Raw genomic sequence first — 23792 nt, 5'->3', positions numbered from 1 at the left:
TAAATAAAAGCAATGGGAGACTTCAGTATCTCTTTTTATTAATTCTGACACACTGCGGCCAGATAGAAAAGTTCAATTACACTTTTCAAGTTGCTTTCATGTGCAAACACTAGACAGTATCTGGGGGGAGGGGGGGACCCCTGAAGGAAAAATTAACAGGAAAAGAAAGACATCAAAATGCAAAGAAATGAATAAGTGCTTTTAAACCTAGGTGTTGATTCTTTATGCAGTATTTATTGATTCCCAGCTTCATATAAACTGGATGTTGAGGCATAAACATAGTACATTTGAACAAAAATATAACCAATATTTACAATTATTGTATTAAAAATACAAAAACAACTGATACATACTCCACCAATTGTCTTTTTAAAAGACATACAGGTCAAAGTAGTACAAGAAAGAATGAAGGAAATAAGGTCATCACCAGCTAAATGTACATTTCTCACTGACATCACACATCAAATGGAGTAGCAGTTCTACCTACTACACTTATCTTTACGCGTGTACATTTTTGTGCAATGTTTTGTTTTTCAAAATAGGACTCGGCCCGCTAATATGCACATTATCTTTAGAGTTGAATGTAAGTGAATGATGCATGTCACCACTGTATTACAAATTATTAACAATCTATCTGCAGCCATTACAAAAGAAATTACAATAACAAAAGAAACCCAGGAAATTATTAGTGTGTAGTCACAGAACACAGTGAAAAACACTGCACTCATTCAACTTTTTCTCAGTCTGTAGTTTCCAAGACTGATCAATGTGATCAGTGCGACTCAGTGACAGAAGGAAACAAAAAGGTACTTTTCACAATTGAATCGTCTAAATCGTTCTGACTGGCAGTCTTCAAAACATGTTTCTTCATACGTCCACTTCCCCACCGGAGTCGAAGGGTTAAAAAAATCAAAATCTTCAGTCACTTCCACGGATGGCAAGTCATGGTGAAAAACTGGATGCAGGCAGTAGCGATATACAAACAGCATCACTGAGCTGATGTCTGTAACAGCTGAAGAGAGTTTAAATCTAGTAGCACAACAGCAGAGGGAGAAGTGCAGGGTCGCTCTGTGTGCAGACGAAAAGACCTACAGCACTTTAACACATCTGTAATGACCACAGCTAAAGAAAGGTATGTCGCCCCCAGAAGCCACATTACTATGAAACAGAAAAAAGCTCGACTTCATCTTGTACTGAGTCTTAATCGATTAAAAAGTCATGGGAAGTATCTTCAATAAGGCATTTCACTCAACTATTGCTTGATTCAAGACCGCTCTTGAAACAAGGTAATTCATGATGGGGAACAACCGTTTAAAGAAATATACGCAATCATGGCATCGTAAGGCGCTTTGGACATTCACGAAATGTGGCATATGTTCAGGTTGGGGTGGGGGGAAAAAAGCCAAATCTGAATTAGTGGCTACTTTTATTTTGAAGGGAAATATGTGTATTATAAGACTCTGTACAAGATTATTTGCAAAGGTAGATAGTTGGAGGTACAAACAATTTACATACTGGCAGCTTCTAAAGTCTGCTGATGTTTAACCACCTCCGTTGATCTATGATCCATTCATTAGGAAATAAAGAGACAAGAGGTAACTTCACTGATCTTAGTGCTCATTTACTGCTCCCTATTTGCACCGATTCAGAAATCCCCTGTCGGGTCCATAGCTGACATCAGCTTGTAATTTGAGCAGACTGGGTAAATCTTTTCTCCTACTTCTGCACTTTGTGACTTAGTTTAGTTACCTCGAGTGCCTCTGATGCACTGTACTGACCAATATGTTCGCTCTGTGCTTTTCAATAGTGCCTACAGGCCACTAACAAGACAGTATGCGCTTGTTGTAAGAGCAAGCCACAAGATGATGAGAAGACTTTGATGTAACCAGACAAGCTCCAAGGTGGGATGACAGTAAGATATGGTTCGCTCATACCCTGGTATCCAGGCCAAACGTCTGGTAACATCTAGGATTGTGCTGAAAGTGCCATTTTTAGAAATGAATTTTGTTTTTGTGTATGTACTTGTACATAAAATGTACTGTGTGTGCATGTACAGTATGGTGCGTCAGTACACTGTGCATTTTGGTTCTCCAAACTCTTCTTCTAGCTTTGATTTGAACTGACATTTAATAAGCTTTCACATAGGAAACATGAGATAATACTGGATTCAGAGTTCAAACACTCAACAACAGATGAATTGGTTCAGTCCAGGCAGAGAAGTGATGAGCTGACTCGGTTTCTCTTTTCAGCCCCGTCAAAGGAAATAAACCAAAAATTCTAGTGGGAAGTTGAAACTCAAGAGTCAAGTCAACCACTGTTTCTCTCTGTCTTCAAACAACAGTCTGTTTTCTTGTTTTTACTTTGTTCAGTTTTTTTTTTAGAAAGTAGAAAATGAGAAAGTGCAGATGAAACTCGACGCGTCATGATGCTGTTCTGTATCACCAGGTGGGTTCGGGGGGTTTTCCTCACTGGGTGTTGTTTCTAACAGCAACATGTAGGTGGTTCGGTGTGTATGTGACCAGGTCGACGTCCTGGCGTCAGTTAGGTGTCTGTAGTCCTTTTTCCAAAGTGCCAGGCATTTTGTCATTGTCTTTGACCTTCACTCCATCTCTTCTTCTTCTTCACAGTATTTTTTGCATGCAGGGTCATTAAACCCCCCATGATGCTTTAAGGCTGGGGAGGGAGACGAGCAGAGGAATCCACCGATCAGGAGGGAGAGCCAAGTGGAGGAGGCAGGCACATACATAACTGATGATGAGTCTACTAGTCCGTCTGTCAGTCTCTTTAATCCTGCCCACCCCGAACCAGGGGGACTTCAAGTTACTGTAAAAGGACGCCCACTGTGGTCCCTCACACTGCTGACACCTGTTCATCCTCTGTAAAAAGAGAGAAGACACGGTCAGAGGTCAGAGGAGTTTACAACAGCTGTAGGAGAAAGAAACTGCGGCTACAGACACACAAATCTTTTATCAAAATTTTATACTTATTTAGATATGTTCAGCGTTTTTAGCTGCACTTTACTGTACTATTGTCTGTGCTGTTTCAAGTCTACTAGTAAAACTTAATCTCTGTCTGTTTTTATTCTTTTTCTCATCACTTACTTACGAACCTTAGCACACTGGCTAGAATTGAAGTGAATTGTCTGTAGCAGCTGTGATGGAGCCATAATATGACCCGGCTGCATTCAGTGGACATGGGTCGGAGTTGGCTGCTGAACATCAGCATTTTAATTCAGAAACCACTACAGCTACTTCTCAGGGAAAATCAGGCTGTCTGACTTCAGGATATTATTATTATCCTTGATTTAAATTGTTTATTTTTGTGTTTTGCATGTCTGTGATCTTAACTTTGTGATATCTGTAAAGGAACAGGAGATAAAATAAATAGCCTTTTGGTTGCTCTACTACATTTACAGTAGTGTTTACTGAAGTGGTTAAAGGCAGGAAAACATAGTTAAAAACTAGTTTTCAAGCTCAAATAGCAGATGGAAGAATGGTCACTACATAACACATACACATCTACACAAATTTCTACTTTTTATTAGCAGACAACTACAATACATCCAGAGCTGCTGTAGGTGGACCAGGTGTGTTCTGGTGCAGGAAAATGGAGGCGCATGTTTTCAGGCACTGAGTTTGATTGCATGGGTGAGAGTCTCCTAACAGCACTGTGCCTGCTAGTGGATGCTGTTCGGCACAGTAAGTGAGACGGTGAGGGAGAAGAGCAGAATGTGTGGTGGCAGAGGAGTAGTGAGCGTCTGTTTTAACCAGTATGACTCATGCATGATGACATATTGTGAGTTAAAGGTGAGGGTCCACTCCAAATGAACAATTCCCAGATCGTAAATGCTGAATTTCACCTGACAGAGAATTGTAATTCGGAGTGGGACCGAGCCTACTGGTGCTGTGGGAGGATGTGTGAAAGAATGGTCAGTCTCAGTCCAGGAGTGTGTTCCTGTTCACATGCAGGTTCATTGGCGTGGAGGGGGGCAACCTAATAAATTAGTTTTTACCTGCCTTGGGGAGAGGGGCCCTGCCTGATAACCCCCGTACACACACTCTCATGGTCTGGGAGTCTCAGGTGTATGCTGTGCCACTGCCTTTGGCTTCCTCAGAGCGACTAGTTTGGAAGACAAGGACTCACCATCCTCTTCCTCCTCGGGCTCTTGATCCTCAGCTGGTGAGCGAGTGCGATGGAGGCCAGCCGCCCGCTGTTTGGCCCCCTGGTGAGCCTGATGGGAGTCGGGCGACTGGGTGACCATGCGTGAACGCTGCAAAGCTGTGGTATAGTCTGGAGGCCGGCGGCCTGAGTGGGTCACCGTGGACGTGGCAGCAGGTGGTGCTGGGTGCTGTCCTTCAGCGAGGTCAGAGATGGTCAGGGCCGTGTAGCCAGGGGGAGTCGGGGGAGGCTCACGGTAACGGCCTTCTTTCCGAGCTGAAGGGACACAAAAGACAGAATAATGATGGAGGCTCTTGAAAAATACTTTTTCAACACCCTCCAGTGAAGATGTATTATTTATAACTGATAGTGACGACAGAGAAGTGACAGAAAATAATGATTACAGAAAAGTGATGACATGAAGGATGTGTGTTCTGCACTCACATTTTTAACCTTTTAGTGCATTAAAAATATTACCAACATATTTAATGTTGCAACTTTTAGCCTGTGCAGGAATTTAAGCATTTTAAAAAAGAGAACTAATTGACTGAAATTGTATATAAAGAGCAAAAAGTGGTGATTTTATGGTTGGTTACAGACTATTTCTTGGCTGGGTGGAGTGATTCCTGCTGTCTTTTTGTCACAACAGTCAGCCAAGAGATGGTCAAGTACATACCAAAAAACCAAAGCTTTTATTTTTACTCTTCTGTCTTGTATGTGTTTTGCTCCAGGCTGTCATTTCCTATTTTGAGTTTAAATCATGCCTTATAAGTACATTCAAAATGTTTTGTATGAGAATGTGACCTAACAGTGCTTAAAGCAACAGAACTGTGAAATGCATTCACTCACAAATGAGGCCTTTACCCCCAGTGGTGATGGGTGATGGAGATGGCCGGCTGAGCTGCTTGGCCTCCTCTGACCCAGTGGATGTGATGCTACTTGTTTCTGGGTCAGCGTTGACGTCCTTCCCTCCTCTCCTCTTGATTGTGCCTGTGTCGCCCTCAGAGTCCTCCCCCCAGTATGCAGCTGAGGATGAGGAGGAGCTGGCAGATGCCCAGCTCCCCCTAGCCTGTGCTGCCCACAGTGCAGCAGGTCCTCCTAATAAGGCCTCTGGTCCACCAGGAGGGAGCCCTCCGATGCCCCCTCCACCAAATGCCAGAGTTTCCCAGCTACGTCCTTGCTGCATGGTCTGGATGTTGTCATGAGAACCAGAGGAGCAAGAAGTCCAGGAGCCACGGCCACTGTCTGCAGCGTCGAGGGAAACCCGATCGCCCTGGTCCTGTGTCAGCTCCTCTGAGCTGGGTGAGGAGAGCACCGTGGGGCAGCCGGCATAAATCCCCCGACAGTCCTGCATTGATGAATACGACCTGCAGTGTGATTACAAGAAAATAATTTTAGTGTTGAAGTGGGACAAATAAAAGAAAGTAGACGAAACCACTGTTTTATGTGTTCTGGGAGTTCCTACCCGAGGCTGTACTGGTCAGGGTCGGTGGTGGCTCTCCGCTCCAACCGTGCCCCCCCGATGTGTGATTCCCCGACTCCTCCAGAGTGACGGAGTCTCCGCTCCTCCTGGGCCATGTCGAAGGATGAGTTACTGACGAGGCTGGAGCGAGAGGAGATCTCACTGTGCCCAGAGTCTGAGTAGGTGTCTCCCATTCTGTTGTAACCTGAAGAGGACAGGAAGAGGCAGAAAGTTGGTTAATGCGCCACAGTGTCATGTACCTGAGCTCCACCCTCTGGCAAAAAATAAACCTGACAAACACAATTTTTATAAAAATCCAGATTAACTGAATTCCAATCATTTCAATGTTGTGACAGAATATAAAGATAATAAATATAAACGTTGCATTACAACCCTAACATGCACTCTTCACATACTGGGTTTAAACCATATCCCAACACACATCTCTGACCATCAAGGGAATTTTTGGTGAGTCGACTGTTTTTGTAACTATCATCTTTAATTCACATCTTATCGGGCTCAGTTTTAAACAAGACATCACTCACAGACTGCACAAATGATTGCAGAGTCCCATTTCCAAGTTGGTCAACCAGCTCTTTAGGGTTGAGTGCATTAGATTCTTCCTGAAACAGCAGTTTCCTATGACATTTTTGGTTTCAACACAATGCTGAAGAGTGTGGAAAAGTTGAGATAATAAGTGTGATGGGACTAGGGCTTGCACTGCAAGGTCTGGGGAAGTGTAGAGAAATCACTGGTGCTGACTGCTGACACATGTAAGTACATTTTTTCTAGTTACGAGCAACTGTCATAGTGGCATTTGCTGTAGCTCAGCTACATCGTTTAATAGCCTAGTGGTTATTTTCCACCTATTATCAGTACAAATCACCCTCTTCAGTTCTGTTTGCATTTTTGAGTCATATGAGAATTAGATTTTTTTAGGACGCTTCAACTATAAAGATGTGGAGTACAGCTGAGTCAGAAGAAGTGCCAGCTGATCAGGATATTCTATTATAATTAAGCTTAGGTTGAATGATAACAGCAGGAACTTAATATTCCTTTTTAGTCACTTTAAGCTCCAGCTCTACAAATGCAAAGACAGGAAGGTCTTTCTATAAAGCCACATTATTTAGATGCACAGTCCTGTGGTCTACAATGAAGTAAACTCTAACTCTATTGAACATGATCACTTACATGAGTGATGCTTTTCTAGAATTTGCAACAGCGATGTGTTGGGAGCACAGGTAGGCTGATGAAAACGCCTGTGGTTTCTGGGAACGTAGGTTAAAAAAAAGAAGGCGTGCAACTGAAAACCAAGACTTGAAACACTGGTCTTTTAGCTTAGGTTAGTCTTAAATTACATTGAATGGATCCAATTAAATCACCAGATTAGTTAGTACAGAAAGTATGATGAATTATTTCCTTCACTGTACAAGTAAAGTAGCCCTTTCCTTCTGCTGTCTGTGTCTATGGGGTAATTAGATGAAATTAGGTTTGGAATGAGATGAGATCAGTCTTATTTCATCCATTCATCATCTACACTGGTTATCCTATTTCTGGTTATGGGTAAAAGAAAAGCAACAGCCCGTCAGTGGGTTAGAACCCAAAACCTTCTAGAAGTGAGTCAGAAGTGCGAATCACTTCTCCACAGTGTCGATGGCGAGTCTTATTTTGGACATAAAGTTCTTTATGCAAATTTAGGAGACATAATGCAATACAGGCTGAAAACCACCAGATGGCATTTGTCGCACATCATGACAGTGAAGGAGCCTGAAGGAGTGGGAGGGATGGAGATTATAGGCTTACCCTTCTTGGGAGAGCTCTGGGGGGAGGTGGGAGGAGAAGAGAGCTGGGAGGAGGCGTTGGACACAGTGTCCTCTGGCTGCCTCCGGTGCCTTTCGTTTCCCTCCTCTGACAAAGACAGGATCTTCTTCAGAGACTGGGGGGAACTGGTGCCTGTGGACATTTGCAAGAAGATCAGCAGAATTAGCATGAGGAACATTGCCATTCCCCAGGGCTGCTGGGATGCTAAGCTGCATTGTCTGGGATTTTATTTTTTCTGTATCTGCATGTTGCCAGACAGCCTCTAGGTGGCAGAACTGTCATAAAGAAGCAGAGAAAGGTTGGCTCTGCTGTTGTCTGCAAATAATATGAAGATGAAGCACAGTGCACCAGGGTTCATGTAGAAGGGCAGGTGAACAGAACAGATGTCTTGTCACTCTATTTGTAACTATCTGTACAATGTAATGTTTACCAAGTGTATTCTTCTAGAGGGAACTGCACAAACATTCAAGGTATCTTTGAATCACGAAGAATAAATGTAAATGTATTTATAAATAGTATAGGTGTGTTAGTACATGTCTGAATTCCAATTTACCACTCTCATTTTTCCATATTTAAAAAGTTTGATCCCTAACTTACCAAAAGGTGGCAGATCCTTTACTGGCACTTTCTTTCGTGATGGGTAAAGAGCCACGGCAGGGACCTGGAGGGCCTGGTTTCCTTTGGCCAACTGGCCCCTTTGTTGGTTGGCAGCTCTGGGCACAACGGGGGAGGTGTCTGGTCGCTTTCCACCAGCATTCTTAGGTACTGAATAGGGTAAAAAAGGTAATAAAATAGGGTAAGTTTTAGAGGTCCCACCATGTCTGTCTCTGGGCTGTGAATCTAAACAAGTGTGTGTCTCAAGGTAAATATGAAAATAAACAAAATAAACTCACTAGGAGATAAAACAAACTCAAATTTGCATCTCCTATAAACTTTCTAACTTCATGTGGGTACAAAGTTGTTTCATAAACTCACGCGTACTGATGGAGGGTTCACATTGCAGCGAGAGCGTCTGCAGGCTCTCCTCGTTCGTTTCCAGGCTAAGGTTGGACAGATATTGTTTGACTTTCCTGGCCATCTGGGCATCCTCGTAAAGCTTTTTGGCATTCAGGAAGGAGCTGCGACGCACCCGCTTCTTGTGCCCGCCTGTCTGGGTGACATCGAGCACTGCCGCATTGGCACTACCCTGACTTAGAGACCTGGTCGCACACAAGGTCACCGACATAGAAACACAGACAGATTCACGTAAACACGCAGGGGAACAGAGAATTCCAGGCACGAATAAAGACAAAGACACACAAATAAAAAGAAAAGGTACAGAAATATTCGTTAGGATATTTCTATAGTATGTAAATATATTATATATAACTGCTTAGGGTTAGGTAATACTACTGGGATGTACTATGAGCATGGTATTCAGATGCAGACATGCCGAACAGCTTTAGGTATTCCTCTCAACTTTTCAAAACATTCCAGACATTCCAAACAGCAGAAGGGGGATGAGGAATGATGGCTGTGGTGAAACAACAGGGGAGTAGAAAGGGGGGAGACTACAAGTGTAACACCGTCATAGTTTACATTTCTGTGGCCTGAGTCAGAGCTGGTTGTAGTAGTAGTAAAAACCTTTTTTCTGCACATGGTCTCAGCCAAATAAAACACCGGGACAATAGGCTCTAGTGTTGGTTAATGAGAAGTCAAATTTGTTCTTAGCAGTGGAAATAACTGTATTGGACTTAATTTCCAAACATACAGTCAAAATATTTGATTTCTACACACTGTCTTTGCAAAAGAATCTTAATTTAGCATCATTTCGGATTATTGTAATTAATATCATAATTACACGAGACAGGAATTGTAATTATATGGCAGTTTTCTCTCAATTATAAAGATGCTAAATCATAATTATGGGAAACGGAACCATGAATACTTGTTTTGCTTTTCAGGTTATTCCAATATTTCACAATGTTCTGTATGAATAATGTTTCCCTGCTTGACCACAAGAATGTAAAGCATGAAAAAACAAGTTCATATGCAGAATGTCTGTTTGGAGGTTTGGTATCTACAGATAAAACCTTAAAAGCAGGTAAACTCTGAAACTGAAGCTGCAGGCATTGTGTTAGGCAAAACAACATATAACAAAAGGTCACATTTGCCATCTCACAGCTGGATGCTGGATGTATATAATAATAATTTTCATTGGAAATATCTGTGTTTTCATTGTGTTTTCATGTTTTAACGTTTTGTACAATGTAATCCAGCATTTGCTGATGTTAGCATATGTGACTCATTTGCTTTTAAATCATGTCTGTTTAATTCATTCTTTGTTTAGGGTCAGTCAGTGTTAGTGGAAGGATTCAACTCAAACCAGTTAATGGAAATAACAGAAGAAAAGAAGCGCGCAAATTGGCAGAAAAAAGACTGTAGGGCAGAGAGGGCAAAAGGTTGCAGGGTCACCATACTTACCCTAAACTTCTCCATTTCTTCTTCCTAGAGGGTGGATGCCAAGAACAGAGCAGTATCGGGGGCGAAGAGTGGGTGAATAGAGAGAGAAGGAGACAAAGCTTAGGACAGGAAAGACCACCAAGATCACCAAAGAGAAGCAATTTCACCAAAGACCCACATGACAGGCAGCGAGGGTTGAAATCAGATACTAACACTCCACTAGGAGAAGACATCATTAGACAAAGACACACTTTCACAGGAGCACTGTGCACATCTTGTGCCAACAATATATATATAAGGGAAACAGTTGCCAGAGGGAATAGCTGCTTGAAAGAAAAGCGTGATGCAGACATCTTTACTGAATCTATGTGAACCGGCTAACCCTAGAGTGTTTGGTTAGTGAGTCGAGTGCCAATTGGTCCTACAGGGAGGGTGAAGGATAATCAGAAATCTAAAAGGTGCCTTTGTGCCTGAAAGTTTCTTTACCTGGTCCGGAACATTAGGGCTGGGTCCATGTTGACGGAGGCCATGCGACCAACATGGCGAATTTCTTTGGCAATCATCCTCAGCTTCTCAAAGTTCACTAGGCCGTCCACTTTAGAGTCATTGCCTGAGAAATGTGGAGAGAAAGAAAGTGAATATCAATAACTGGCACATTATTCATCTGGTAAAATAAACAAACAACAAATTAAATGTATTATACGTTGTTTCTCTACACAGTCAAATATATAGCTTGTGTTCTATCAACTACCAACAGTGTTTCATTCTCCAATTGGAGATTTACCTTCATGAAGGAAAGTGAGGTCCTTCTTGATGACAGGGAACAGGGGGATGATTGGTGGCTGGAGGTTCTGATTGTTGAGGACATTCCTGTACTTAGCCATATTTCTTGAGGGGTCGAAGAGGTCCTGCAGGTCCCCGAATAGCTTCTCATATTTGCTAGGTAGCTTTTCCCATGTTCCCCTCAGTCTGGATACTGGAGCCAGGTTCAGACCACTGTGAGGAGAATTTATCAAGATGTTGACTCAATAAAATTTTGTGTAAATTGTAACACAACTTATTAAATATTTATGCCTCATCTCACCTGATGATGGCGAACATGGAGTTGAAGTTCTTGCACTCGCGGCAGTGCAGAGCGATCTTGATGAAGTGCTTGACGGTCTTCATGCGTTTCAGCTGGTTGGGCTCCCGCGTCACCTCCGTGGCCACCCAAAAGGTCTCGTGATTGATTGCCTCTTCGAAACGCTTCAGACTAGCTGATCCAGTCTTGGAGCGCAGTTTGAACAGGTCATCGATGTACTCAGTGGGCTCGATGGCACAGAAAAGTTCAAAGGCCCGCATGGAGAGTTGAGTAGCCACCTCCACTGTGCTCAACTGTAACAAAGAGATCTGACCTTCACGGAGGAGGTCCTGGGCGTCCTCATCTGAACATAATGTCTCTGTCTCCATGTTGCTTTTTAGGTAGTATCTGGCGATGGAGGGAAAAAGGTGTTTATTTGTCGTAATATGAAACTACCCAGGCTGTTACAGCATTAATGTTGTGTTAATGTTGGAAAATATGATTGTACACAACATGTGGCAGCATCAACAATCATGCAAGGAATAAGGTCATGGTGAGCACGTCAGAGTAAAGCTGGCATTACCTGCCGCTCAGCTGAATCCTATCAGCTAGTTTAGAAAGCTGGTCTGGTAATCGCCTCTGTTTGATGACGCCCTCGGGTGTGACAGACACCTCACAAAGCGAATAAGCCTCAGCTGCTGCAGTGAGGGCAAACTCTCTGATAGCCTGGGCCACCACCTCCTTAGCTGTTGTGTCCTTCCCGATCATGATGTACCGAGATTGCTGGTCTGCTTTGAAGACTCGTAATACCTGATCTGACATATCTGTGGAGGGCACATGATTGTTACGATTATACAGATTCAGCATTGTTGATATAAGAGCACTGAATTATAACAGTCTACATTAAATAACAGACACAATTTTTTGCAAGATTGAGCAAAAGGAAATAGTCCCAGAATTCCTTAAGAGTAAAAAAACACCACCATCTGTCACTCAGAAACCAGATTTTCAATCATTGATTATTTTGATCAGAAGCACACCTCTGCAGATCATACGACCCAAAATCTCCCAAGGAAAATCAACACCTGTGTACATGTGCCCACAGAAAGTGAAAGGTCAGAGAACAGTGCAATGCTGTTGCTCAATTAGTGTTCACAAGCATAAAAATGCAGATCTACTGAGTTTATATTACATCTGCAAACTAGAATAAATCAGCTAATAACCGTCTATATCTGAGACAGAGGCTGACAGCAGTCAGAAAGACGTGACTCTGCTAGAGGAGGTGGTACAACAGGGAGAGAAGATACTCACTTGGTATGACTGGGACTGGAAGGACATAAACAACACGTGATGGACAGGAGTTAATAAGTATATAGTAAAAAAAATAAAGGGTTTATATTTCTACCACTGGCCCCACAAAGTCAGTAGTGTAATAAACATGGATTGTTGTTTTAGAGGATGGGTGATATCACAGTATACAGCAGAGTAGGCCTCATTATCATGCTATACTGTACAAGATGATCATTGATACACAATTTTATTTACATCAGTTGTTTGGTGGGAAATCTGATTTTAAGAAAATCTCAAAGTCTACTGTTGCCATAACTGCCCAAGAGGCACATTATAAATATCCACATGACATATGGGAACACACCAGGCTGGTTGTTGAAGTCAAGGATGCGGTGGTGAGACTGCAGAAGGTCTGGGTTTGACGACGACAGGTTTCCGCTGACGGGCAGAGCTGGTGGGATCTGTTTGGACTGCTTCATCCCCACAATGCTGTCGTCCTGTGATTGGCCCACGCAAACGTCACTATGGAAACAGGAGGGAGAGCATGAGAGAGGTGAGACTGCAGTTCTCTCAAACGAAGGCAGGGGGTGATATTTGTGTTGGCAAGAAGTGGAGTCTGTGGACACGTCTGGTTGTGGACTGGATATTGCAAGAAAATGCAGTCCACTCAAAACAGAAATATCAATTTGAGTTTGGCACCTGAGCTTTGACATATGCACCTTGCTTTTCAATGTTTAAGTGTTCCTACAACATGAAGATAAAGGCCAACTCTGTTGACATTGTAAGCAATTATAGCTTGATTAAATATATGCATATAATCAGCATAATTAACTCTCAGGCAGATGAAAAATGATGCTATATCACCCAGGAGAGGCCGCCTATTTAATCAGTGACATGATTGTTCAAACCATCACCATGTAGTCACTAAGATAACGAGATTATGATGTATGAAACATCTGGACGCATCTTAAACTGTCCAAAACCACACTTAGTCCACTGACTAGAAGTCACAAAACATGTCACTACTCTTACTTGTATGGTTTGGGAGGCAGGATGCTGGTGAGCGTTTTATCAAAGATCTTCTTCAGCTTGTTGCGTCCTCCCACTGTGTTGGTCTTTGCTTTCTTGCTGGCTTTTTCCAGGCCCATCACCTGCTCCACGTCCACTGCGAGGTCAGGGATGGAGTAGCGACTGGCCTTCTTGATGTCTCCGATCTTCGGAACGTGGGACGCACCATTTTTTCTGTCATGGTCATCTTCACCATCAAAGTCATGGTCTTGTTCTGACCTGGTTAGCAGGTCTTTAAACACTATTGAGGAGAAAACATGTGAGATAAAGCATGGTATTACTATAAATCAGGGTGATGTGCACCCTAAGCACCTACAAAATAATTCAGAAAATGTACCTAAAAGATTTGTTTTCACAGTTATAGACAAGTGGGTGTTGTTCTTCAGAATCTCGTTGGCTTTGCTGAGCTGGACATTCTCAAAATTTTGTCCATTAACCTCCAAGATCTGCAGAAAGAAATTAGAAATACATTGATTTTATTTTACCTAACTGACCACAATACAAACCTTAACCACATATTGAACAAGAGCAACAGAGGAACACACATTTCCTTTCACACCCCAACTATCACTACTTTCATAAGCATCAAGTATAAAATATTATTACAGTACCCTGTATACATAATGGATGGGCTGCAAAGCCCACAAAACATTTAATACATAATATTGAGGTGGCCTTTATTCGACACATCGCCCTCTTTGTCGCTATATCGTATTTCTAATTACTGAATTGAATGTATGTAGACTAATTTGTCTTTTTGGAAACCAATGTATAACACACAGGAAGGCCACCGCACCTTAAATCTCACCCAGTCTTTGTCCTCTCCACCTTTCCAACAATGTATCACACAAATTTTCATCTGTTCAACTCATATTCAGCAGAAACATTGAGATGAATGGATGCTCTCTAACAGAAATAATACCTATTTAAATCTGTAGTTATACACCTGTCTGTGCCAATTCAGTTGCTCTAAGCAATGACTTCTGTTTCACTTGTCACTGTATCCTGTCAAACTGTCTACCATAGTGAACAGGGATGCGTTGAACCTTGAAATAAAGAAAATATTCCAGGTCTGATTTGCACAATAAATTGTGTCAATTGTATCAACAAAAAGCCAATGAAAAGCTTGGGCATGTTGTACATCATAACCTTTAATTCAAACATGGCTTACATAAAAATCTACACAATGTCATGTTCAGATTCTCCTGTCTTTGTCCTAACAGTTTGACTTCCTCTACAGAGGCTCAGCATTTTAATTTAAATACAATCTGCTAACTAACGTTTCCATTTTCTATTTAGTGAAAAGAAGAGGAGGCACTTTTGATTATGATGTAAGCACAGGCCATGCTCTGTTGGGAGAGTAAAGACTGACTAACAGGACCAAATGTCTGTTTTTGGCACAGCAGTGAACAGTAAACCATAGCTTGGAGTCAACCACTGAGGGACGCTAATGGCTCAATGACCAATCAACTGTCTGATACTAAAGCTCAGTTACAATAGTAACTAAGGCTGTAACAAAATGGAAGTTGTAAGCGCGTATGAGACCGTGAACGCTTCCAACGAGGTCAGCTTCTCTGCTTCCTTTTGGGGAAACAGCTGCAGGGGATGTTTGGAGTCAAGAAGGCTTAACTCACACCCAGACACTCTCAAGATGGTTTCAAGGATTATAAGGGACTTTGCCTAAAGCCCAGAAGACTGCTGAGTGTGAAAATGTTGTGAGAAGAAAGCCAACACTGTACCCAGAGCTACTTGGCAAGTTCAAGTTAGGACTTAAAAAAAAAAACAACTTTTAATGCTAGTTGGAGCAAAATGTAAAACCAACTTCACAACAAAAATTAATTTAAGTGCTGGTCTTGGTAACTGTAGCCTATAGAAAGACGCATGTGTTGGAGCCTACTAAAAATGGACACTATAGGCAGCTGCACTTATTGCTCTGTCTGCTGTCTATTAAATGCAATTATTATGTGTACAATTGAAATCCAGTGTATACAGACAGATTAGATGGGTGATAGCAGACATTTCTTTACGTCAGACCAGAAAAAAAATGCATAACAGTGGACATGGTAAATATGAAGATCCTTTACCTGATCTCCACGCTTAAGGCCAACTTCTGCTGCCTTGCTCCCAGGCTCCACAGCATCAATGAAGATGCGAAAGCCTTTCTCCTGACCTCCGAGAAGGCTGAATGCCAGCGGAGAGTCCCTAGACGGCTTGGTCAGTGTCACCAGCCGTGGCTTGGCTTTAGCAGCACATGCTATATTTAACAGTCTAAGGTGCCCACACATTTTCTGAAAAACACACACACACGTGTCAGGAAATAAAATAAACACATATGATTCTACATGTTTAAAATCTCTACAAGTGTGTTTAACTTACTTCTCTCTCCAGATTGTTTTCAAATTCTTCCAGAAAGTGAGTCATGGCAGGATCACCCTCAAAGTCATTGAAGTGATTGTTTACCCACAGCAAGACTACCCGTGTAACCTGGAACAATTACAAGATCAGCACAGGTCAACTCAACTTTTCTTTGCAATAGACATTACGTTTCTGATCAATATTCGAATCGTGGATTGTATGTATAGAAGAACTCTTTCTGCTCGTACTTTGTCCCTGAGACTTGGGTCATGGAACCACTCCAGGAGCTTCTTGCCCACGACCATGGGGCTGGAGAGGAAGGTCCTGTAGGTCAAAAGGAAGTCCTCAATGTAGGTAGGGTCCACCACTGAGTGCTCCTCCACAAGGTGCATGGTAAGACGCTCTGGTGTGCCCTGAAGTTTAAGGTTTTCATATCATTAGTTTGAAAAAGACTTTCATGCAAGATGATTGGTCTGAAAAAATTTATTTAAAATACATTTAAGTGACTGAATACAGATTTGTCACCTTGATGACAATGTGTCCTTTTCTGGTACCAGTGCGGTCTAGTTCACGGTGCTCCTTCACCATGACAATCTCACCCTCCTCCTCGACCTTCTGCATGTTCTTTTCCACCTGGTTGAGGATACAGCAGTAGTCCTGCTGTGCTATACACACAAACTGGACAATACAGAACAAAAAGTTAGAGTCCAACACACCTGAAAGTGCTTAAATAATATTTTACATTTTGAGGATAAATGTATTGGCTGTTAATGTCATCCCTGAGTCTTTGATAGGTTATTGCAATCACTTTTTTTGTTTGTTTGTTTTTTTATTCCTTTCATTCTATATATATATGGCACAGACTGGTTGGCACCTTAATCTCGTTGTACGATGTTGCAATGACAATAAAGTTTATCTTTATCTTTTATCTTTATCTTAAGAGACAGCTGTATCAAGTAAAAGGAAATTTCTAGCAACTAAAATAGTTAGAGGAGGGTGAAGTGATGCATCCATCGTGTCTAGCGTCTATTTTAGTACGATGACTACAAACAAAACAGGAGCCGTGCCATGTTTTTCATATCGAGATGCAGAGAGGAAACTGATCTAATGTAACGAGCAGAATTAGTTAAACCTACCTGGCAGTCATCCACCTTAGTCCTCATGACACCCTTCATGTATTCCTTCTCCATGGTTGGTGACACCCCAAAGCTGTTCCCCATACACAAGATCTCTGTCCGGCTGTCAAGGTACGTCACTTCCACAGAACCATTGAGAATCACTGACCACGAGTCCAGCTGGAGCCAAAACATGATTATAGCAGTTAGATGTAAGAAGAAAAGAGAACACAAAAGAAAAAGGAATAATACAGATTAATAATATTTCTTGTAACAGCTGGTGTCCTTTAATGAGTCAAAGTTATTTATCTAAAAGAACCATATGCAGTAAGAACAAGGGGACTGCAGCACTAACAGATGGTTTTTCACTTGCCTCAGAGGGATACAGCTATAACATGGGATTATTAAATCTACCCACTAAAACACAACTAAAATAAGGAGCTGCAATACACTCAAAGTATTGTTAAAAGTAATACACGCTTGCTTAAACTATAAAAATCAGATTTTTTCTATTCTTCTGAAGGAAAAAGTAAAAAAAAAAAAAAAGGATGTATCTGTAAATTCCTGAAAAGCTGACAATCCAGAGATGCACAGTTTTCACCCCGACAGCAACAATATGCTCAATGAACCTTGAATTCTCTATGACCAAACATTCATTTAAACGACTGGGCCTTCGAGGCAAGTTCTGCTCACTATTGTTGGAGTGCGTTACCGCAGAAAAAAAGAAAACAACTAAATTGCGTCCATTGAAACTCTGGTCTTGTCTTGACCAGAGAGAGAGAGAATAAGTGTTTCAGCTTTAGTTGCCAAAGGGATCCTAGAAAGGCCCTGCGATAAGAGCCACCATTCAGGTTTAATAGAGCAGAAAAAACATCAAATGGAATAAGAAAGATTCATTGGTGTGAAGGCATGAGACTAAGGTTCAGCTCACAGAGACACGCAGATATATAGTGGCTTTCAGAAAGCATCAGACTTCTTCACTTTATGTTGTCATGTATAGTTAATCTTAAATTGATATAACTGCAGTTGCCAATAACCCATAGTAGCAAGGTGAAAACTAGTTTTTAGAAGTGTCTGTTAATGTATTAAAAATCAAAGCTGATATATCACATTTTAAAAAGCATTCAGACCCTTAATTCAGTACTGTAGAAGCCAATTTGGCAGCATTTACAGCTTTAAATCTTGTTGAGAAAATGTTTGGCCAATTTTCCTTTTGTCAGTCTGAAGTGCAAAGATCTATTTTATTCACTTAAGATTAAATGTTTACATATTTTCTGAAGCTACTATATAAATACAAAACATATCCACAGGACTGGGCTTAAGTGTGCAGATAAATGGACCACACACACCTCTTCTCCATCATTCAGAACGATGGTGCCGGCGCGTTCAACCACTGCGAAAACCATGACGGCGCAGAGTTCCCTCCTCACTGACATGGTCATGTTGGCAAACGCTGGTAGTTGATGCATGAACTCCAGTAATTGCTCTGCGAGAGGGACAGAGGAGAGACAGCGGAGGGAGAGGAGGAGGTTGAGAAAAAGAGCAAACAGAGTCTTGACACCCAGAGGAGAGAAAGAGGACACGCAGTGATCTTGGCAAGCCGGTACGGCCCTCACTTCCAGCCAAGGATGCACAAGCTGAGCATTTTGAGCATCAAATGGATCATCATCCCAATGAGCAGCCAACAGCCAAGAAGAATCATTATTAGGAGAACATAAAGACAAATATCAATTTCATTGATATAAACGTTCAAGGCAAGCCAAGAATAATGGCTGACACAAGTTCACAGCAGACCACTGGAATCACATTTAACCCTCCGTTGACCAGGATCAAGTTTAACAGATTCAGTTATATATGGATTGTGTATAGTAATGATTTTAGTTATGCAAATTCTTTTTAAGACAAGTACATAATCTGGATGAATAACCTCCTAATATTCTAACCAAATAAATAATTAACTAACACTGAATTACATTCAATGTGGAATATATTTAAGAGTAAGATCGTTCAGGGAGCTACGTGTGAGTGGTGGGTAACAGGGTGTGTCATTTATGCATAATCCATGACTCTGGACATTCTGTATCACCCTATACTGAGGTTCAATAGGGGACAATAAAACTCTCTCCCCATTTACCAACCAGCTTTCCTTCACAGACTGGCCAGCAGCAGTCTGGCGCTCTGGCTGACCTGTGCTTGGCATGGCAACAGCGTTGTGTGTTAAGCTGCGGAAGCACTGAAAGTTTAATGTGCTGGGAGAGGTGAGGCAAGAGGATGTGCCGGAGTGACCTAGAAAAGCCTGCCGGCACAGGGAGGAGCATGCAAGAGGGGGGATGATCAAACGGGTGAGGGGGGCACTCTGACACTCGTTTTTCCTCACTCTACATTCAGTGCATCACCCTCCCCCAGTCCACATCTGCAGCTAAGCTCTGAGAGTGTGTGTACTTGTTTTTTAAAACATGACTATCATTATCACTGGAGTTGAGTCATAGCTTTAAGGGATATGATACTGCACGTCTGATGTGGCATTGAGAATTACTCAAAAGCCCTCACTGTGAATGAGAGCACGAAAGCAAAGAGGGCTTCAGACAAATGTAAATTTACTGTGACCGATTTAAATAAGAAAGGAGGTCTGAATTAATCCCAAACTGGGACATAAAGTAACGTCACAGCTGAGAACAATATCTTTCACACCAAACTATCTCAGGTTTACACTGCAAGGCCTAACAGCAAATGGGCTTTTTCTACTGTTGCACATACATGTTAAAAAAATAAGTCACTAAAATCTATGACAGGATCTCACCTATGTCATCGTCAGTTCTGTCCATGGGGTCCTTCTCCAGGCAGTCCCGCACGATGTCCCGACTCATGAGGGGATCTGATGCTCGCTCGATGTCCTCCTCATCGTCGTCCTCCTCAGAATCAACGGCGGTCTCTGGCAGACCACTCAGGTCCATGTCACCTGGTTCGTTCTCTGTGGCCTACAAAGAGTGAATGGATGAGAAATGAGTCAGTGATTGGTGATGAATTCGAGGAGGTGGTGCCATCCAATATCAGCGGTTTGTCCAATACAGCGTATACATCTAAAACCATGTCTTTATTCAAGACACCAAATGAGCCACCTGCGTGCACATTAAACACATTAGTAGCTGTTGGTTACGCAAAACTCAGACATAGCAAACTCATTCATAAACAGCCAGGATATAGGTTCAGCATAATGACACCAAGGTGCAGGATTTATAACATGTACACATTGCTGCAATCAATTTAGAGTAAAAACATCAGCTGCGACACACTGCGTTTCCAACAAAAAGCAAACGGCAAAATCGCTGTGCAGATTTGACCCATTTCATGAAATGGATTAGAGGTATTCAGTACAGTATGAAAAAGACAGGCGTCAACACTGCATACCAAACAGCCTGCTATGCATAGTAACAGGCTAATTAACGCCCAACTTTCCTCTCCCCCTCAGCAAACTCCACCGGCTGCCTCAAAGCCAGATCCTGTTCTTTGAAAGCACAAGATGAAATATGTGTGAAGCTGGGAAAATGAACTCAGATGAGGAGCGAAGGTAATTCAATTACTTGTGCATGAGTGATACTAACAGCGTTTCTCCGCTATCATCAAAGAAAATATGTCTATAAATGACAGAAAGGCCACATTGCTTCGTTCAAGCTAATATAACATGAAACTTCTCACAGGACAAACCAAAGCAGTTGTGAAAAAATTGACTACGTAAAATATCAGCACTGCTAGCTCCCAACAACAAACCTGCTTGCCTCAGTATGGAGGCTGACAGAAAGAGAAGGTAAACTTGCCTTTACAAACCGTCCACATAATCCTAGGGCGAGACGCATCCTCACCTCCAGACTGTCAGTCTGCTCTTAATTTTTCAGACACAGAGTCCCCATGCCCAGTCTCTCACTGAAACCCTGTCATATTGCTTCAAACGCCATGTGCAAAAGGCTTATCAATGATTCAGGCCAGTGTCTGAGTGGCCATTTGAGCAGCACCACCGCACACACCCTGACGATGGTGCAGAGACAAGGTCTGCAGAGATAATGTGAGCATGTGCATCTTAGATCAAGTCTTCGATTAGGTAATAAGTAGTGTATAGTAAAAAAAAATAAACACACACCTTCATAGAAGGTGCCAAAATAAAATAAATAACCATAGTAGATCCACTAATATAACAGCCCATATTATGAAAATATCAGTAAAAAAAATAACTGAAACAATCACTGAGCCTTTAATTTGAGATTACAGAAAGCTGCATATTCACTGCTCAGCTTTAATGGACAGAACAGACATATTCCCCTTTTATCTGCAACAATATATTAAAAAACAAACACAAATCAGCACATGAAAAGTTAGGATGCAGGATTTCAACAGGGAAGCAAATAGCTGAACATGCCACACTGAGATCCTAGGATTGTGTGCAAACATGCTGTATTTAAATACAGGTTGTCTGTGCCTTTGTATTCATACACAGGCTCCTTTTCGTGTCACACGTGCATCAAAAATCCATAAATGTGCAGCAAGCATTAAGAGTCACTGGGCAAGTCAGGTGCTGTTAATATTTCATCAGGGCTATTCTTGGATCAATGCTTTCAAAGTCCTACTGAAGGACCAATATCATGATTTATTCAGACACAAAACAGTGCACCATGTTGCTAGTGACGTGAGCATGATGTGGGACTCCTCCCATGGTGCTTCAGTTGTAGAGGCCAGTGGAGGCTGTGGATGTCAGAGTGGCTGGGCAGTCTAGTGGTTAAACAATTCACTGCTTCTCATCAAGAACGCATGCTCCTCTATGTTCAGCAACTCCCCATAACAGCATCGGCAAAATGTTGAAAAATGTGATGCAGAGTAAAATTAAAGACCAACATCATCATGTTTTTGCAAGTGCATCTACAGGGTGCATCTTCAGCTAAGGATAAAAACATTGTCAGGAGTCATGCAGAGAATGCATCTATTTTTAATGCTTGTATAATATATTTTAATTTTTTGTTGTGAGCATGGGTGGTCTAAATGTAAGGGGAGCAGGAGAGCGGGGGGTTTGTCATCAGTTGTACCACTCTGCAGACTGGTAAAAGACCACCTATCTTCTTTAACTACAACCAGTTAATCCTCATTACACAGCTGGTGCAAAAGTTACCCAAAGCAGTCTTAAGAAAATCTGAGGGGTCAGTAGATGAATAAGAGGGCAGAACTCAAAATAAACATTTCTGTGTGGCATTTTTTGTGTGAATAACTAGAAGTGTTATTTTCCCTGCAGGCACCTAAATGTTATTCAAATAAAACAAGAAATAAAAACACTAGGAACAATTTCACAGTTGTTTCATTTTGAGGTACACATGAATAACATGAAGAAACAGACGAAAGGAATTAAAAGTAGAAACTACAAACCCACTAATAAAGGTTAGAGTGAACTACTGTCATTAAAGACCCAAAAAAGCAGAAAGAGAAAACTCAAACCAGCAAATGTTTGGCATTTGTGCTCCAAAAAATATAAGTTTCAGCTTTATGTTGGACGACAATAAGACAAATACATGTCATGTTCAGAGACAGAGGGCCCACAGTACAGATTAGGTGCTGTTAGAGCAGGACTCTAACAAAGAAGGATAGTGAAAGCAGCAGTATTTGTGATTCAGAGTGAGAGAGAGATAGAGAGAGACATCAAGACACTGCCACAGAGCTGTTAACAGATGGCTCTAAGACCTGGATCACAGACTGGGGACAGTAGAGCCTGTTCAACCTGCCCCTGCCAGCCACAGCATGGCCAAACATATTCAGAAAAAAACCCCAAAACAACAACAACAACAACAAAAAAACATTACTGTGAGATAACATACACCTCTTAAACAGTCTTCACAATAACTAGAAAGCTGTAATCCAACAATTCCATACACTATTTCTAAATAGACTACATACAAGCCAGGACAGACTTAACCAAAATGACTGTGACCGATGCTCCAGAGCATAGTCACATGCACACCGACAAAAACATACACACAAATAGGAACACAGCAGGTGACAGATTTAGGAGCCAATAGGGTGGGTGTGCAATGCTAAGAGGATTAGAAGAGGGTTTGAAGCACGTCCACAGTCACAAGACTTTGTGTATGTGTTTGTTCTGAATTGTTATATTTACCTTTAAAGGGGGCAACGTTGCTGGGTTAGTATACAACTCTCTTTCTCCTTATCCTCATTGTGCTTATTTATCCATTATTTTAGTCAGACTATTAGAAACAGAACATTTTCTGTAAAGTCTACTCCTACTTTTAGCTTTAATAATCACAAATAATGCTTGTTATCACATAGTACGTTCAATATCGCTTCTGGGAAGTTCTGTAATTCTGCTTTGAGGTGATGAGCCAGAGTCAGGAAGTAGGCTGGACCAGCTGTTTGCAGCCACCCGCATGTCTGCTCATCTCCTTCTTAGCAGTGACAGTGTCCTATTAACGTCTTACAGCCTATTTGGCTGCCAAGAGCTCCATTCTTTCTTCAGATTTGTCCCCTACTTAATGAGTCTAACTTGTGCTCCCAGAGGTATATTTGTCATTTCACCAAACTGGAACAAAAAGAGCTGAGTTTCAGCTCAAACTCAATTTGTGCGTGTTGTGCTTGTTTTATACAATATACAACAGTTAAATTATCATTTGTGATGAAAGCATGTTTCATTAAATAACATCTGGTGATACTTTCCTACCTCAGGCCCAAAAGAAAACCTCTGTAGCCCACTTAGAGGAATAAGTGGCATCATGTGTTGGAGGGAAGAGGTGTGAATTTTTGGTGACGCATTATTGTGAGAACATCTATTCATGGTGTTTTTCATGGACAACTCTCCCACATACACTATAGAGAAACAGAATGTACGACATGATGCAGACTCTGTGTTAAGTACCGTATGGTTAATGGCTGCATTTGGCTTTGTTTGAGCAACACAACGATGGATAATTGAAGAGACTGGCAAAGGACCACTACAATGTGCAAATGGTCGGAGGTAGGTAGCAGAAGGTGA

General features: G+C 41.8%; 1 protein-coding gene across 8 annotated transcripts in view; it reads right to left on the bottom strand.

Annotated features, from left to right (window-relative positions):
- Positions 1-214: 214 nt before the first annotated feature.
- The window catches only part of rapgef2 (Rap guanine nucleotide exchange factor (GEF) 2), an 86488-nt gene continuing 62910 nt past the window's right edge, over positions 215-23792 (bottom strand). For 2 of the 8 annotated variants that reach the window (XM_026357364.1, XM_026357372.1), the window contains 23 exons: positions 19572-19749; positions 18121-18257; positions 16793-16951; positions 16182-16334; positions 15905-16069; positions 15678-15785; positions 15386-15589; positions 13639-13747; positions 13266-13542; positions 12598-12755; positions 12255-12269; positions 11527-11767; positions 10968-11351; positions 10668-10879; positions 10370-10493; positions 9905-9928; positions 8417-8640; positions 8039-8206; positions 7424-7573; positions 5624-5825; positions 5008-5525; positions 4013-4434; positions 215-2876 (listed from right to left, as the gene is read on the bottom strand). In XM_026357364.1, coding sequence (XP_026213149.1) covers positions 4061-4434; positions 5008-5525; positions 5624-5825; positions 7424-7573; positions 8039-8206; positions 8417-8640; positions 9905-9928; positions 10370-10493; positions 10668-10879; positions 10968-11351; positions 11527-11767; positions 12255-12269; positions 12598-12755; positions 13266-13542; positions 13639-13747; positions 15386-15589; positions 15678-15785; positions 15905-16069; positions 16182-16334; positions 16793-16951; positions 18121-18257; positions 19572-19749 — 4284 coding nt within the window. In that variant the 3' untranslated portion in view covers positions 215-2876; positions 4013-4060. The remainder of the gene's footprint in view (positions 2877-4012; positions 4435-5007; positions 5526-5623; positions 5826-7423; positions 7574-8038; positions 8207-8416; positions 8641-9904; positions 9929-10369; positions 10494-10667; positions 10880-10967; positions 11352-11526; positions 11768-12254; positions 12270-12597; positions 12756-13265; positions 13543-13638; positions 13748-15385; positions 15590-15677; positions 15786-15904; positions 16070-16181; positions 16335-16792; positions 16952-18120; positions 18258-19571; positions 19750-23792) is intronic. The other 6 variants (XM_026357365.1, XM_026357370.1, XM_026357367.1 and 3 more) reach the window with 6 other exon arrangements.

The sequence above is a fragment of the Anabas testudineus genome, chromosome 10, assembly GCF_900324465.2.
Source record: "Anabas testudineus chromosome 10, fAnaTes1.2, whole genome shotgun sequence".
In the NCBI taxonomy this organism is placed as follows: domain Eukaryota; kingdom Metazoa; phylum Chordata; class Actinopteri; order Anabantiformes; family Anabantidae; genus Anabas; species Anabas testudineus.
This window is presented reverse-complemented; position numbering and strand designations above follow the sequence as displayed.